The sequence below is a fragment of the Syngnathoides biaculeatus genome, chromosome 10 (assembly GCF_019802595.1).
Source record: "Syngnathoides biaculeatus isolate LvHL_M chromosome 10, ASM1980259v1, whole genome shotgun sequence".
Classification (NCBI taxonomy): domain Eukaryota; kingdom Metazoa; phylum Chordata; class Actinopteri; order Syngnathiformes; family Syngnathidae; genus Syngnathoides; species Syngnathoides biaculeatus.
Genome location: NC_084649.1, coordinates 4,789,888 through 4,807,759, shown reverse-complemented (window position 1 = coordinate 4,807,759; position 17,872 = coordinate 4,789,888). Strand labels below are relative to the sequence as shown.

Below are 17,872 nucleotides of genomic sequence, written 5' to 3'. Positions count from 1 at the left end.
GGGGGGGGTGGGGGGATAAGAAAGGGAGAATTCGAAATTATTCTTTGACAGCCCTGTAAGAGTAGGATGCTTATGTAATTAGTTACGAAACTGCCTTTAGTGCATTATGCACAGACATAATGGCACTCGTTTAATTATTACATTAGGTAGCATTTAACAGATGCGTTTTTATAAATGAACCGTTGTAAAAAAAAAATTACACGGGGTTTTGAATGTAGTGTTACGTGGATTTTAACGCCATCTTTTGGATGGAAATGGAGTTACCTACTTAGCATGACTTCAGCAAACGGACGAGACGTCATTTCACGTCATTTGTTATTTTGCATGTGCGCACCAGACACATTTTCATTACTGTTAAACTGACAGATTTGATAAAAGCTGCTTTGATGAGTGAACTAATTGAAATATGGACAATCTTGTGCCATTTAACTTGCTTAGAATAACAAAAGAACATTGATAAATATGTAAATGGGCAGCGTGCACTTTACTACTACTTTTTTTGTTTTGTTTTGTTTTGTTTTTTGTTTGGGACCATTCTTTCCGTTACTATTGCCAGAAACGTGTCGGTGAGCTTTACGTTCTGTGTTGCACAAGTGTAGTTTGTAACTCCTGCGTTGTTATGTGATAGCTGGTGTTGTGGGCTCTCAAGGTTACTGAGGGAAGGAAGGTTGGCCTCTCGCGAGTTCCCTGGAACACATTCTGGTCACTTCCATAGTTCAAGTTGGAACACAACACCATTGCAGGGACCAGAGGATTTCATTCAGCCAAAGATCATTATGGTGGAGTAAACAAAACAAAACAAAAATCACCAAAGTGATGAAGAACATTTTTTATGGACAATATCCTTGTCCGGGTGTATATTTAAGGTTGCCGTCATGCACGCAGCCTGTTGTGTGGCTTCAACAAGAAGCCGTAAGCCTGCGAGGGCTTGTACTCCTGCGAAAACGCAATACGTTTCGCTAAAGGAGGAGCTCCGTTGCTGCTACCATTTAAATGTACACGCATGCGCACTGCAACTCAATTGGGACTTAACGTCTTACACAAACCAGTCCTTTCTTTATTCTGCTCTCTTCTGCTCGCCGGTGTGCGCTTACCTCTCACGTTTGTCATCCCCCTCCCCCCTTCTTGTCAATCACCGTTTAGGAAATGAGTGGGGACCATTCCCACAACGAGGACCAGGTAACGCTGGCATCAATGTTGAGCGGGTACATACTTGCTCGGATTGAATTTGTTTGGCTTGACAGGGTAACTTGGCTAACTGAACAGTGGCTGCTAATGCGCGTTGGCCGAGTGTGTTCCTGAACTCCACTCAATTTGTTAATAATGATATACTGACAACTTGTATTACATATTCGTTGTCGATGACAGCGATGTGCTGACGAGTTATCACTTTGTCTTGTGTGGTTTGACGCATCCCTGAATAAAAAGAGTGCCGTAAGCCTGTATTTAATGTGGCGTTAGCATTTCGCTGTAGCATTCTCGGTATTAGCCGCTAAGTCATATTACCAGCCAGCGTAGCACGCTAGCCCACCGAGCTAAGATCCTGCCGATTTGCCATCCAGCAAGTTCAAAGTTAGTTAGCCGCCGGCTGGTTAGCCCCTACCAAATGTAACCCTTGTCTGTTTTCCAATATATTTCAGATTGACTGTGGCTCTCGGGTCAACGGTAAGCGTGTTGCATTTCTAAACAGACATCAAAATGAATATGCTTTTTATCAAATGTGCACATATCCTCGGTGATAAATGACAACATGAGATTAGTTAAGAGCAGAGGACAGAAATGGCGTCCAGAGACTAAGTCCTCTCTTTCACTCACAAGCGCCTATTGTTCAAACGGGAGGTCTTGCTACAGCCGTCTGGAAAATAATAAACTATTTTCGAATCCGTATTTGGAAAGAACCAGAGGTGTTTTATCCAGTTCTTGCGTCAAATATAGCCGTCGGTCACGTTAAACGGGCGAATTTTCCAGCTGAAAGTGAGGGTTTGGGGGTTGAGGACTTAGTCTCTGCGCCATTTTCTTTTTCGGCGCAGCGGCCTGACTACTGCAAGCTGAACCCAGAAGTGTGCATGCCTACATGGCTCAGAGGGCGGCCCGTCTCGTCTCTACCACGGTACACTCAGCCACATGATTTGACAAGCGATGGCCTTATTTACTACACGGTTATTAGTGTTACGGTAACTGGGGGCGAAATTTTCCTTTCCCGACGAGAAAGAAACTTTTGACAGCACAACGATCCAGACAACATTTAAGTTAACTCAAAGTAGCAACGCGGTCCTTAGGTCTTACTCTATTTCAGGCAATTTTAACTTAATTGAATGGTGACAAATACTATAAATAGAACAAATGAGGAGACGATTGTCTGTTTTTATCTTACAAAATTGACACTGCTCTAAGAGGGAGCAACATTTTTTGGGACACAAATGGCTTGAGTGTCACCTGTGATTAACTCTGTGACTACTGTTGTTTTCCTTTCGGCTTGTCCCTTTCGGGGTCGCCTACATTTCCAGCTAATTTGGTGTGCCTACTCGACACATTAAATATTTAGTGCCTAGTTCCTTTTTAAAACAGTTATTGTACAAATAGAAATGCATATCGCTGGTGTCAAGCAGAAACTTCCTATAGGCAAATTTGATCACTTAAATTTTCACATATTAATACTAATCGTTAGTCCCCACACATGTATGTTAGTTTTTACAAATTATTGACCAGTCTAAAGTATTGAAAATTGCTTGGTTTCTTTAACGATGTAGTATTAACGATGCAACAAACGTGTTTTTGAGTGGTTTCCTGCAAATTCATGTTTAGAGGTATAAGGATTTCGCCTGACACCAGCAATAACTGTTTTTGGTAATACATTGGGTTAACGCAAAATTAATTTTTATTTTTATGTCTAGCCCCGTATACAGTCAATTTTCTGAATGTGTTTGGACTGTTCATACCATCATAATATGTAATTTTAACATTGAAATCTAACTGACAGCTCTTACTCATCCATTATACTAAAATGACATCTGCGTCTGTCTGCCTAAGATGAAAAGTAGGGCAGCAGGAGAAAACTGTTCTTTTACGTGTTATGACCTGTCAAGGAATCACATTGTTTTAAACAAGGGCTGATTTTACAAAGGGGGTACTTGTGTTGCTCTATTTTAAATTAGAAGTGATTGTGTGTGTGTGTGTGTGTGTGTGTGTGTGTGTGTGTGTGTGTGTGTGTGTGTGTGTGTGGTGTGTGTGTGTGTGTGTGTGTGTGTGTGTGTGTGTGTGTGTGTTTGGATATATAGATTAGAATAACTGATATAACACTCCAGATCTTAGTGGGATGTACAAATACTGAAACCCGAATATTGATTCCTCTATTTGTCTTGCCATAACTACCTCCTTTTGTTGTAGACTCCCACAGGCATAAATATAAAGAACACAAACACAAAGACCACAAGAAGGATAAGGAACGGGACAAACTCAAGCATGGAAATGGGTATAATTTTCATTTTATGATGCACCTTGACTTGGGTATTGGCCAATAATATTTCTTCCACTAAATCCGATCGTTACATCTATGGTTTTTGTTTAATTGATGCATCAGTGACCACTTGTCTGACAAAAAACATCGAGACAAAGATAAGGACAAGTTGAAGCACAAAGATGGCAGCACAGACAAATTTAAGGACAAGCACAAGGAGAAGAAGGTGATTTAAATTAGTCTTTGCAACCATTTCACATGTTGTATTTAGCCTGTAGGTTCCTCTTGATTGGTCGCATCACTCCCAATTGCACCTAGAATATCTGTCATGTAACGTCTCTGAACATGTACACTAAGTAATGTCTACTACAGACGTAGTATGATGTATGTAGGTTAGTTCTACACAGAAAGTGATGATACAAAAATATTTGAACACAATGACTGTTGTTTAACAAATGTATTTACCTTTTACAGATGAAAGTCCTTGATGGTAAAATCAAAAAAGAAAAAGAGAATGGGTTTGCCAGGTATTTATTTTCTTGTTTCTATCTTAAGGGATTCACTGGTATTCCGTACATAATAAGTGAGGGCTGATTGTTTTGCTGATTTATTTTTTTCTTCAGCCCACCACATGTGAAGTGTGAGCCCAACGATGACCTGTATCACTCTCCTAAACATGACAAGTCTCTTAAGAGGGAGCGAGATGACGATGAAGAGTGAGTAACCAATAAGCTCTAATCTTGGTGGTCTTTTCAGTCATTTGACATTTTTAATGTGTGTTTTTCAGTTATGATTTTAAACCCAAAAAAGTAAAGACTGAAAATGACAAGAAGGACAAGAAAAGGAAACAAATTGAGGTAAATACATAACCATGTGCAAAAAAATGTGTGTGTGTAAAATTTATTAGGGCTGGGTAGTTGATCAAAATTGCGATTTTTGATTTTGGCTTCTCACCATCATGACTTTATTGTTCAAGAAAAATGATTTACTGGTATGTGCTGCGGCGTGGATTATGTAGGCAAGTTCTTGTGTTGTGAATGCACTCTGTATTGCTGGTAGCAAGCGTGTTGACATATATGTTCTTCTGCTCTCCCAGAGTACGCTTTAAGATGTTTATTGAGCTGTAGCTGTAAACCGTTGGCCTCATAGTTCTGAGGACCAGGGTTCAATCCCGGCCCACCCTATGTGGAGTTTGTATGTTCTCCCTGTGCCTGCGTGGGTTTTGTCCGGGCACTCCGGTTTCCTCCGACATTCCAAAAACATGCATTCATTGGACACTCTAAATTGTGTGTGACTGTTGTCTGTCTCCATGTGCCCTGCGATTGGCTGGCAACCAGTTCAGGGTGTACCCTGCCTCCTGCCCGATGGCAGCTGGGATTGGCTCCAGCACTCCTGCAACCCAAGTGAGGATACGTAGCTCAGAAAATTGATGGATGGAGTATGAAAGGTCATGGTTTGCTTTTTGAAATAACTGTATTGTTAAAATTATTTTGTGTGTTTTAAGTTTTTACATGACATGGTTTTCAAGTGAGTTTTAGTTTGCATAATTGTTTCGACCAGGTAGTGAGGCTTTCTGTACTACACATATGAATTCCAGCTTGGGTTTGGCCAACTCAGTTAATTTTCTCTTCCCTTTTTAGGATGTAAAGCCTAAAAAGACAAAAGATAAAAAAGGAGACACTGCTGATGGAAAAAAGAAGGCAAAAAAGGAACCAGAAGAGAAGTGGAAATGGTGAGTTTGTAGTGTTTTTGTCAGTCGATTTGGTGTGATTTTGTCATGCGTTATGATTTTTCCCACCAATTCCAGGTGGGAAGAAGAGCGATACACAGATGGTGTTAAGTGGAAGTTTCTGGAACACAAAGGACCTGTTTTTGCCCCACCATATGAGCCCCTCCCGAGCAAAGTCAATTTTTACTATGATGGTAAGAAACCTATGTTTGCATAACACTACTCCTCTGGCTGATCAATGCATCTTTTTATCTTTAAGGTAAGCCAATGAAGCTCAGTCCAGAGGCAGAAGAGGTAGCCACATTCTTTGCTAAAATGCTGGACCATGAGTACACCACAAAGGACATCTTTCTTAAAAACTTTTTTAAAGATTGGCGGAAAGTAGGTGGAAAATATGTCATCTTGTCTTTTGATATGTTCTCCAATGTTTTTAATTCATGGGCTATTTTTCTAAACTCAGGAAATGACCACAGAGGAAAAGGCTAAGATTACAGACTTGAAGAAGTGCAACTTTTCTGAGATGTCTGAATACTTCAAGGCTCAGTCTGAGGCAAGAAAGGCAATGTCCAAGGAAGAGAAATTGGTAAACTTCTGTCATTATTATTACTCTGGAAAAACGCAAAGCTCCCTTGATTGACGTAGAAACAAATTTACATCAGTCTTGAAATAGAGTTGTCTTGAAATTTAAAAAGATGCAGCTGCCATAGAAAGTTGGTTGTAGCAGTGTTTATGACAGTTTATTACTGAGGTTGGTTCCTACAGCGATCGAATGTGAATTTCTCACTAACATATAGTTAAACACTACTAAAGTCATAATTGTGTTAAAGCCCAAGTGACATGCCTATAAACATTCTAAAATAGATATACATATGAGCGAAGAGCATGTCATCCATGTGCAAAATTGTGAAAGTTTACTCAACATCGAAGTGGTAGCCATATTATTACCTGCAATATCATCAGCAGATGTCACAATGGGACATTCGCCATTGAAAACACGGAGTGGCACCTGTTACGGGAGAGGAACAATGGAGATTTTCGGATTTTTCCAACACGCCTTTTGACACGGAAGCTCTTTTCGATGAAGAGAACATCTCACAATCAAGTGTAGTGACCGGGGCAATATTACCCTTTCGTTTTTAGCCATATTTAGATGATATGCCGATCACTTCTAACTAACAACCGACTCCCTGACAGTATTACAGTATTACAGCTGCGAGTGATGACAACGCCGCGGCCCGGGTGCCACAATCTGATTCCGGCTTCGGCCGTGGTGGCTCATCGCGGCCCTGAGCCAGGCTGATTTTATGGCGTTGTCATCACTCACGGCTGAGTGTGCCATCGTCGGTGGCGTTGTTCATTGCCGATGGTGTCAGCGGTGTTGTTCATTGCCGCCAAGGATGCTGCCGTTGCTGATGAACAACGCTGCTGATGGCGCACTTGGCTGCGAGCGACGACAACGCTGTAAAGCGGCCCTGCTCGGTGCAGGGATGAGCCATCCCAGCCAAAGCCTTGATCGGCGGACACTGCGCCGAAGCCGTCCGTGACTGCCGGACGTGGATCTTTTGTTACGTTCTGAGAGGATTACGTCCCCCCCAACTATTTTTTTTTTTTTTTTTTTTTTTTTAAAAAGTAGCTATATACACACCTACCTGTCATTTGGAACCCACAAAGCTCTCGTCCTTCGCACCTGTGCAATCCATTTTTCACGACCAACCGGGTCTTTTGTAAACATATGAAGAGTAAATCCATCCTCCCGAGTTTTGAACAATATCCAGCAATACAACGAGCTGGCATTTTGGCTAACCCGAACAAAGAGCTACCTTCCAGCAGGTAAAACTAGTATAAACACACAAGACCGCCTGAGTGCGCTCCTGGTGATAACATCACTTCCTGCTTCTTCTCCAAAACATATCCCTCGAGAGGATCTTCATGGTGGGAGTTAGAAAAAGCAATATACGTCAAAATCATGTTTTGTGGTGGAAAAAAAATGATGGGTCCATTCTGGCTTTCTTTTTTTTTTAATTAAAAACATACAAAAAGTCATGCATTTCATGTAAGTGTAGCTTTAAATGTCTGTATTATTTACTATTTGTATCAAACACACCTTTTGGCCATATGTATAAAAACAATCAATTGAATAACGAGAGAAAGCACGGCAGCAACTGAACATGTTGCCTGACATTCTCACACCACTGAGCACAGTGTTTATTTGCGCCCCATTGTTAACAGCACCACCTGAACAGTTAGTCATTATTCATAATCAATCCTTATAGACTCATTTTATTTTTGCTTGCTTGCGGTAAGTGAAACCTAACTGATTAGTTGATTTATTTATAACTTTTCAGTTAGTTAGCTAATTACCATGGGTTGTCTTTTTTCGTTCAAAGAAAATAAAGGCAGAGAATGAGCGCCTCTTACAGGAGTACGGCTTCTGCATCATGGACAACCACAGGGAACGTATTGCTAACTTCCGCATTGAGCCCCCTGGCCTTTTCCGTGGTCGTGGAGACCATCCTAAAATGGGCATGCTGAAACGTCGGATCAGACCTAAAGACATTATCATCAACTGCAGCAAGTTAGTGCTTTTCTTCAGTGCTGTGAGTTCTTTATTTTTAGCAGCACAATTAAGTGCAGGGACTCTGGAATGTCACTGTGCACTCATGTTTTTGTTCAACAGGCATATTTTGTATAGAACATAGAATGCTCATTATTTATACACACATGCACGCTTGCAGCTGTTGGTTAAAAAGGTAGTAAGTGCACAGTAACGTTCCTACCACCTTATATTAATCTAATGTGCACATAGGGACTCCAAGCCCCCACAGCCTCCTCCGGGAACAAAATGGAAAGAGGTTCGTCACGATAACAAAGTGACATGGCTGGTGTCGTGGACTGAGAACATCCAAGGTTCTATCAAGTACATCATGTTGAACCCGAGCTCAAGGATCAAGGTAGGCTGCAACGTTATCTACTTTCCATGTATGGGCTTTGTTTGATCATTGAATGTCGTGGTTCCCTTATTGTGTGTACCGTGGCATCCTCTCTAGAGCTATGCAATATTATCTATCTAGGTAGTGTGATTTGAAGATGGTGGGAGGGGGGTTGGACATGGCTGTCAAATTAATTAGGACCTCACCTAACAGCATTATGTTCAAACTGCGGATTTTGCTCTTATTGCGACCCTTTACAGCACAATGTGACACACAGAAATGGTAATTTGACCCTCACAATATATTTAGTCAGTTTTATATCCAGTTGATGTACTTTTTTGTGTTCACTCAGTGAAAGGAGCAGGAACCTAACAGGATACTAGTTTGTCAATAACTGGCGAGAACTGACATATTCATTCTTCTCCTTTCACATTTACAGCTAGCTGGGTTTATATTAGCATTCAGGATGCTAGCTTCATTTTTAATGAATGTGTTTTGGGATCAGGCTGGCTGTAGCTGTCTGGGACACGTGTTCCGGCCAGTTGGGTTTGGTTGATTTGGTATTCAAGAATCAGTTTTTATTTCAATTTAGGTAATGATCATGAATGTAATTAATATGTGCAACAATTAATTAATTGACAATTATTTTCAAATGAATCAACTATTTTGATATTTGTAATGTTAGCCTCTCAGTCGTGACAACTATTAGATTTCTGTAGTCCCCTGTAAAGGCACACTGATTATCTTAATCAAAATAAGGTATTTATTTACACATCAAATTTTTGGAAAACAATGACAAATATTTTTACCTATTTTCCGACACAAAATATGGGCTAAACAAGTAACTGAGTATAAAAGTATGTTTATTAATTTATGTACTGTCAATTTGAAATAATGTCCTGTTTTTTAATCAAGGGGTGGATGGTTTAATATATATATATATATATATATATATATATATATATATATATATATATATATATGTGTGTGTGTGTATATATGTATCTGTGTGCATTTTTTTATTTATCATTTACTTTTAATGCATTGACTAATCAAATGTTCTAATGGGAAATCTTTGTGTAGACCTCCGCTAAGACCAAAGTGCAGTGTGTAGCCCACAGTCTCAAATGCGCTGAACAGTTACTTTAATGTCGTGGTTCCAACATTTGACCCTGTTGTTTGTCCTGTAATAATTCTGCAATCCGTTTGTGTGTGTGCAGGGAGAGAAGGACTGGCAAAAGTATGAAACAGCTCGTAGACTAAAGAAATGCGTGGACCGCATCAGGACCCAGTATCGCGATGACTGGAAGTCCAAGGAGATGAGGATCCGACAGAGGGCTGTAGCGCTTTACTTCATTGACAAGGTGAGCTACACGTTACATTGCAGGTGTACGTAGCTCAAAGTTCCAATGTGACAAATTACTTGAACCAAAGCTTGGTCTCTTGTGGTGCAGTTGGCACTAAGAGCAGGTAATGAGAAAGAGGAAGGAGAGACCGCCGACACGGTGGGCTGTTGCTCCCTTAGGGTGGAACATCTCAAACTCTACCCAGAGAACGACGGTCAAGAGTATGTTGTGGAGTTTGACTTTCTGGGTAAAGATTCCATCCGATATTACAACAAAGTCCCTGTGGAAAAAAGGGTGAGAGTTTTTCTTTAGAGGACCAGTCTCACTGGAGACTTTTACTCATGACTCTTCTTTCTCTTTAGGTTTTTAAAAATCTACAGTTGTTTATGGAGAACAAAGAGCCAGATGACGACCTGTTTGATCGCCTGAACGTAAGCTAAAAAATATGTACTCGCACCTCAAAGTTCAACCGCAATCCGTTTCAAGACGCGTTGCAACATTTTATCATTGTCATCCAAGTATGAGCAGAAGTTAACCAGCCAGTAGATAAAACAGTGAAGATGCCAAAAGGTGCAGCTGGCATTGGATCAGAACAGGAGAATACATAACTTCATTTGCACTAACAACATTTGATATTTTGGACTATAAAAATAGTTGGAAATTTGAGTATATTTGTTACCAGCATTTTGAAGTCCAACTGGGCATACCGTTTTCAAACTGCCACTGCACCACCCCTGTATGTGTACAGAGGGATCCTTAGTATATGGCAGAGCACCATTCCAACGGTGGAGACCTAACCCAAATTGGGGTGTTGGTGTCTCGTATGGAAGTAAATATGTGCCACCAGGATTTGAATTAAAAATGCCACTGAAAATTTTATGTTGTAAAATCCAGATTATTTTCAATTGCTGTATTTCAGTTTAACTTTTCAATGTTAAATTCGCCATATAAAAAAATTCAACCTTTTAAATTTCAAATGCAATATTTTCAGTCTCCTGAGATTTCAACTGGCTATAATTTGCCGTCTGAAATTCACAGTCTAAATTCAGTGTTAAAGGAGAAGTCCGGTCGTTTGGATTAACAATGTATCTGATAGGTCATGTCATATGTACTGCACCTTGAAAATTTGAGGTTAATCCTCTATCATTTCATGGTGTTCTGAGAAGATTTTTATCGGCAATTATGAATTTTCATGGGTGCCACCATTTCGGCGAGTCACATGACATACGTGCGTGGTTTTGAACTTTGTCCGCAAACAAAGAAATCATCGCCAGTTTGTAGTGTCTTCACATGCGGTACAAACACAAACGGACACGGTAAAATACCTTACTGTATCGTGAAATTTTGCTATAATTCGGATAGAAATAATCCGCAGAATTTTCAGTGGCATGTTCTGCCCAGTAAGAAAAACAACCAGCAAGCCAAGGTCATTTCATTATCACTTGGACCCTGGCCACCCTGTTGGCTAAAAGAACCTTTCCAACAATCTAAGGCCTACATTTCACTGATGGGTTCTACCATCCGTCATGACCACAAGTGCTGTCCTCAGTGCAATCCTCCACTGACGTTTATAAACGCACTCCAATATCGAGAGGATGGATGAATGGTGTGTCCCGCATGTCGGCCTCCGTGTAGTCAGACTTGCATGATTCTTGTCCAAAGAACCATCCGAATATTCAACATTATTTACAGCCGCAGGTTCAAATCTGTATGGACATATTCCTGTCTTCCTGAGCCACCGATACTGCTATTTCTTCCTCAGATGAGGATAAATCCGAGAAATCGGTGCTGGCCGTAATTGTGTCCCAACGTAAGCGAGCCGTTGTTGGGGCACGTAATACATCACATCCTCGCATGTAGGTCATGTGACTTGCTAAAATGGCAGCGCCTATGAAAATTCGTAATTGCCGATAAAAATCTCTTCAAAACACTATTAAATGAGAGAGGATTAACATCACAATTTCAAGATACAGTACATTTATGAAAGTTTTCACAATATGCAGATATGTAAAAATGACAGGACCAGAAAAGAAAAATCCACCTCACACAAAACTTGACTTCCTCACTGTGACAGGAAATATAATACTTCCCGTCATTTTTGGACCTTTTGTTGATGGTTGGTTAAAGAATGCCTGTCAAAATTATGGCTTGACGTGAAATCGGACCGTGGGGCAAAAAAGATTGGGGACCGATGCCCGAGAAAACTGCCCTACCTGTGAGGAGTTTGCATGTTCTTCCTGTGCCTGTGTGGGTTTTCTCCGGGCACGCCAGTTTCCTCCCACATCCCAAAAACATGCATTCTTTGGAGACTCTAAATTGGCCTTAGTTGTGATTGTGTGGGCGAATGATTGTTTCTATGTGCAGTTCGATTGGCTGGTAATCAGTTCAGGGTCTACCCCATCTCCTGCCCGATGATAGCAGGGAAAGACTCCAGCGCACCCCCAACTCTTGTGAGGATAAGCGACTCAGAAAATGGATAAATGGATGGAAGCACAGGTATATCCAGAAGGCAAAGTATGAAGGACAATAGGCTCTGTATTTGTAGACCGCTCAATGTGCGCCCAAGCTTAAAAGGTGCTCATCTTGATATTGGTGCCAGCGCAAGACTTGCTGAGTGTTTTAATATTCGTCAGAATGGTTTGCGCCAAGTTGGAGCGTGGTGGTGGTGAGGGGGAGTAGTTGTATTCTTTGACTTCTGCCTGGAGCATGTGACATTTTGGTAAATGAGGAGTCTATTTCTAGTGACACATTGTCATTTTCATGTCAGCACAAGAAGGTTGTGCGCTCGAATTGATATGATGGTCTCAGAAAGTCTTTTAATTTAGACCAGGTAATACCACGTCTTAAGTTATGGATTGGGGAGCTAATGCAATTTTGGCAACTGATGCAGTGTGCAGAAAGGCATGCGAGGTCATTGAATGGGTTTGGTGTTCGAGAGATTTACTTCATCATTGGGCATCTCTTAATCATTTTTGGACTCAGTGTTTTGAATGCATTATTATCATTATTAATATTGTTGTTGTTATTTATTTTTTTTTTTTTTTTCAAAAACAATGTACCGGCTGCCCTGTTGAGGTGGAAAGGAATGTTCGTTTGAGGAAATATAAATCAATGAGGGACGTGGACACATTTTAGTCTCCAGTCATTTTTTGTGAGATTATTCACTATTTCAGGCTTGACTGCTACAGTCTTGAACATGTCACTAAGTTCTGTTTGGCAAAAATGACATCGCCACATCCTACGTTTAAAGAGAATGATGCGAGCTTCTTTGATTAGAGAGTATTGAAGTTAGTTGGTGAAGTTGGTGATGCCCACACCGGCCCGAGGGTCCCATTTTAAATGCAGTGGCGGTATGGCAGTCCACCAAAGTACCAAAGCCCCCCATCTTGTTGAAAAAGCAAACGTGAGCTCCACAGATGTTGTGGGGATCAGACTCAAGTGTTTCATTCAAAAATTTCCTGCCTACTTCGGACGAGAGGTGGTTTACACCCTGAAATGGTCACTAGCCAAATCGCAGGACAAACGTAAGCAACATTCAGACTATGACAAATGAAAACAAAGTGTAAAAGAGAGTACACCCCTGGACGTGTGTGTTTGTGTGATTAATTTATCTTTCAAACAAAAAACAGCGTTATGATGGTAACTCAGCATGATTGATGTGCATTGTCAACGCTGCACAAATTCATGAATTGTTAATCCGTGTATACAAAAGACCCTCTGTATTTGGAATGTTGGCATTTTGTTCATTTTGCTCAATTTTGGCAGACTTCAATTCTCAACAAGCACCTTCAGGAGCTGATGGATGGTCTAACAGCCAAAGTTTTCCGTACATATAATGCATCGATCACCTTGCAACAGCAGCTCAAAGAGCTCACAAATGGTACGCTGCCATTTGAAAGGCTGAACTCAAGAATCCAAACCTGATCAATGATAAGAATTTTCATCATAAATAATTGATAAGTGTCTTTTTAGTCACGATTAAATCAATGTTTTTGCTGTTTGCTCTCTAGCGGATGAGAATGTTCCAGCCAAGATCCTATCCTACAACAGGGCCAACAGAGCTGTGGCCATCCTGTGTAACCACCAGAGGGCTCCACCTAAGACGTTTGAGAAGTCCATGCAGAACCTGCAGACTAAGGTGAGCGTGGGATGTGCTTTTGTTTATCATCACATAGGAAATGTGATGTTCCTGAGCAAGTGATCCAATTACAGGTTTTCAGATGGATAAATCTCAGTTTTGTTCTCGTGGGTGCTAAAATGCAAGTTTGAGTGTACACTAGAATAGCGAAAGGCTGCAAATTTTGGGGAAAACTTCCATGAGAACTTAACCTAGTAAATTCTTAAAGTATTTCAGATTTGAAACCTTCCTTGGGAATTTAGGGAAATGTAATGGTATTCGAGCATACATATAAACATTCATTTTTCATAAGCATACATACATGCAAATTTATCTCCATGATCACATGTGAGGCCATTGCGATATTTTGCATTTTGTTTTCCAATTCACTCGAGTGCCAGCGTATCTGAAGCAGTGGCAGTTTTTGAAGTTTTATTGGGGGGCCAGGTGTTTTTTCAAAAGGACTCACACAAATGCATGCACACTTATTTAAGTTCCTTTTCAAGGCATTTATTAACTGTATTCATTGTCTCCCCCCTCCCAATACTATTCATTACATTCCTTTATTGTAATCTAAAGAGAGGAATACACAATTCATCGCCCCAGTATATAAATATCATGTATTATTATAGGCTACCGTTTTGTGTTGTAAAGTTAACAAAGGTTAGCTAAAAGCATGCAATCAACTCAAGCTTACATGAGCGTCTGTTCTGACAGGCGGCTATTATAATTCATAGTTGGCCATCAAAAACTTTTGACCAGAAATTTTGCGTTTATTTTTCATCGTAATATTGTTTCTTCTTTGGGTGGCACGGTGGGGAAAGTGTTTAGACCGTTGGCCTCACAGTTCTGAGGTCCGGGGTTAAAATTCCAGCCTCACCTGTGCGGAGTTTGCATGTCCTCCCTGTGCCTCTGTGGGGTTTCTCTGGGGACTCAGGTTTCCTCCCACATCCCCCAAAAATGGGTATTAACTGTCGCCTAAATTGGCCTTAGGTGTGATTTGTGAGTGGGACTGTTGTCTGTCTCCATGTGCCCTGCGACTGGGTTGCAACCTGTTGAGGGTGTACCCCGCCTTCTGCCCGATTACAGCTGGGATAGGATCCAGTACCACCGCGAGCCTTTTTGAGGAATACGCGGCTCTGAAAATGAACGTATGAATGGTTTCTTCGTTCTGATTGAACTCTGGTGTCCGGTAACTCTGTGCTAGGGTTTTCATCTTAATGTCAACGAAATGGACTGAAAGAAAATCAACGATCGGACGAGAATGGTTAACGTGAGCCAGGTGCTTTATTTCCGCTTTTTGCGGCGCTGCAATTGCAACATTTTAACGAATGCAATAGCTTACAAATGTAGCACTGGGACAAGTCTACTACAAGCCACTAAGCATGGATTTCCCTCCATGCCTAGTGGCTTGTAGTAGATAGTTGCAGTAATTGTCAATCTGAATGTTTGATGTGTTGGTTTTCCCCATAATAATACTGTTTTACCCACCTGCAGTTTTTTGTTGTGTTGTCATTCTATAAGTGTAGACTGTGCTGTGTGGTGGTGACTCGTGACTAGTTTTCACACAGCTACAAGCATATGATTATTTCTTAAGAGCTGCTGATACTTGGGAGGAGAGACTCTTGTAGCACATACTAAAAATGTGGAATTGTCCAAACTAGAGTCACCCTCCATTGCCACCTTATAGCAACTCTGCCCGAGACACACCCAAGTTATCGACCCAAGATGAAACAAACTTTCACCTGTGTCCCCCCCTTTTACAAAGTAAGGGGGCCAGGGTGAAGGCACTTATTTACAGGGCCTTGCCTCGCCCTGGCCCAAGAACTGCCACTGGTCTGATGCTTGCTCATGTCTCAGATTTCGTCTTGTTTCACAAAGCAATAAAACAAGGTAGTAAGAGAGGGTAAATCAAGATAAAACAGACTTATGCTAAAATGTTCCCCCCTAACTAAATGTAGGCTTCCTATTGGGAGCTAACCTTTATTTTAAATATTATATTTTTTTTAGATTATGGGTTTATTTCTGTTAATTCTCCTGGAATGTTTTCAGCTTTTGAAAATTCTTCACGTTTTGCAATCCCTACTCACTTACTTTTGAAATGGTGGTGAAAGTTAACATGTTGCAAATGTAACAGTAGTTGTCTTGATTTGTCTCAGATTGAAGCTAAAAGGGACCAGCTGTCTGATGCTAAAAGAGAGCTGAAGAGTGCCAAGGCTGATGCCAAAGTACGGAGGGATGAAAAATCTAAGAAGTGAGTGGACTTCTTGGGATGTGGTGCCATGTGTTAACTAACGGCTGGTTTCTGACAGCGTTATGTAATCATGACCCTTCACCGCGCAGGGCTGTCGAGACGAAAAAGAAGGCCGTCCAGAGGATAGAAGAGCAGCTGATGAAGCTGGAAGTGCAGGCGACCGATCGTGAGGAGAACAAACAAATTGCGCTCGGCACTTCAAAGCTCAACTATCTCGACCCTCGCATCTCTGTGGCTTGGTCAGTGACGGTGAATTTCAAAAAACTAAAACATTTTTAAAAGGTAAATTTATCCAGCCTGCTAACGGATATTCTATTCCCAGGTGTAAGAAGTGGGGTGTTCCTGTTGAGAAGATCTACAACAAAACCCAGCGTGAGAAGTTTGCCTGGGCCATTGACATGGCAGACGATGACTTTGAATTTTAAATTGCAGGTTATGGTTTTAACTCTACTTTTTAATCGGATACTTCTTTTTACTATACAGAATTTTTCTTGATGGACTGACCCGATAAGGTTTTGGCAGGAAAAAAAGATGAGGCCACAATTGAGTGGTAGTTTAAACATCTGATCTGCGATCAGGCATCCAGCTGAACTGAGCATCAAGGCATAGTGCCAGTAGTCGGACTGCCCCCCTCACCCCCTCACCTTTTTCTCCCTGTGACGATGCCTGAACTTTGAACTCTGTGGTCCTATTGCTTGTGTATGAAGCAAAAAAACAAGAAAATGCTTTTTATCCATATATCTTCATTCACTGTTTGTTTTAGCCCCTTCATGTATCATGAATGAATCTATATTTTGATAAAGTCAAATCAAACAAATTCCTTAATACCACCCACAGGCCTTTTGAGGACAATGACAAATGTGTGCTTGTGTGTGTGTGTGTGTGTGTGTGTGTGTGTGTGTGTGTGTGTGCGCGCGCGCGCGCGCGTGCGTACGTGCGTGCGTATGTACTGTGTGTATTAGGGGGCCCGACCTTAAAAGCTGTCTTGTTTAGGGTGATTATTTTAAACTGGACTATTTAAAATGGTGTTTTGCATACAGATGTCTGGGAAGTGGGCAAGCTTTTGGGGGTTGGAGTAACACTGCAACCATGTCAACATTTACTTAAGCAAGCAGAATGTGAATATATGTTTTACAGCCTTTCAATCAGGGACTTTTTTTTTTTTCAGTGTAAATGTGAACCAATCATTTTGATCCTGTCACTTGCGAGCCCCCATCCCCTAAAGCTGCTACTCAGCCCCTAAAGTCTACATCTGAGTTGAACTTAATTTGTTCCTAGGAAAAGAAAGAATCTCCCCTGTTACTTGAATTCATTGTATTTAAGTCTTTAAAAGGAAAGTGTTTCTCATTGGAGAAGTGTATGTGTGTGTGCGTGAGGGATGTCAACTTTGCCAAAAAATAATCACCAATCTGTTACAATTTTAGGTAGATAATTGTGTAAAGAATGAGGTTAAAGCAATGTAACATTTTAATGTGAATTCATTTTATTCCACTCTTATGATAGGAAAGTTGATGTAAGTAGTTGTAAAGTCAACATCCTATTCCCGTTTTACCTTTTGTCCTAGCATTTGATCATGTTAAGTTGTATGCTCATTGTAGGTTAAGAATATAAATAAAAACCCTACACACGAAAAAGTCTCCTTTTCTTACTGGCTGAAGTAGCGCAATTGAGTAAGTTTTATTTGTCCAAGGGTACTTCAAATTGTCAACCTGTGCTGCGCTTAACCCATCCAAAATCAATTTGTAAATGGGGGGGGGGGGCGTGTATTCTTGCCAGTTTCAGTTACAGAACTAATTATCTCAAGTGTGATTTGGCGTCGTTGGGTCTCTCCTCATGATCACACCATTCCCATAACAGTATTTTCCTCTAAGTTGAGAGAGTTATTTTCTACAAATAGATATTTGAGGCCAATCTCCCACTTTTGCCTTGTAGTAAAGACAAAACCCAAAACTGGAAACGGGCCGAGGGGCCTTTTTATTTCCCCTGCCAGTTTTGACCGCTTGTCAGCGGCTCACCAGCAGGTGGCGCGCTAAGCACTC

General features: G+C 41.0%; 1 protein-coding gene across 4 annotated transcripts; it reads left to right on the top strand.

Annotated features, from left to right (window-relative positions):
* The first annotated feature begins 860 nt into the window (after window positions 1-860).
* On the top strand, window positions 861-17,467 carry top1a (DNA topoisomerase Ia). 4 transcript variants are annotated; one of them, XM_061832725.1, is made up of 22 exons: window positions 1,065-1,179; window positions 1,641-1,665; window positions 2,031-2,110; window positions 3,388-3,472; window positions 3,581-3,683; window positions 3,932-3,984; window positions 4,081-4,173; window positions 4,245-4,314; window positions 5,098-5,189; window positions 5,265-5,380; window positions 5,446-5,567; window positions 5,647-5,769; window positions 7,574-7,761; window positions 7,993-8,137; window positions 9,337-9,480; window positions 9,571-9,756; window positions 9,825-9,893; window positions 13,228-13,342; window positions 13,473-13,600; window positions 15,739-15,833; window positions 15,923-16,072; window positions 16,156-17,467. In XM_061832725.1, the coding sequence occupies exons 6-22, from the start codon at window positions 3,932-3,934 to the stop codon at window positions 16,256-16,258; spliced, it is 1,992 nt and encodes a 663-aa protein (XP_061688709.1). In that variant the 5' UTR covers window positions 1,065-1,179; window positions 1,641-1,665; window positions 2,031-2,110; window positions 3,388-3,472; window positions 3,581-3,683; the 3' UTR covers window positions 16,259-17,467. The 4 variants fall into 4 exon arrangements, with proteins under 4 accessions (XP_061688706.1, XP_061688707.1, XP_061688709.1 ...); XM_061832722.1 differs by lacking the exon at window positions 2,031-2,110 and having other exon boundaries at window positions 861-1,205; XM_061832723.1 differs by lacking the exon at window positions 2,031-2,110 and having other exon boundaries at window positions 1,015-1,179.
* The last annotated feature ends 405 nt before the right edge of the window (window positions 17,468-17,872 follow it).

Coding starts and splice junctions, on each gene's coding strand:
- top1a (XM_061832722.1), top strand. CDS start 876: ATGCACGCAGCCTGTTGTGTGGCTTCAACAAGAAGCCGTAAGCCTGCG. Junction 4,315..5,097: donor AGAAAAGGAAACAAATTGAG/GTAAATACATAA, acceptor TTCCCTTTTTAG/GATGTAAAGCCTAAAAAGAC. Junction 9,481..9,570: donor CGCTTTACTTCATTGACAAG/GTGAGCTACACG, acceptor CTTGTGGTGCAG/TTGGCACTAAGAGCAGGTAA.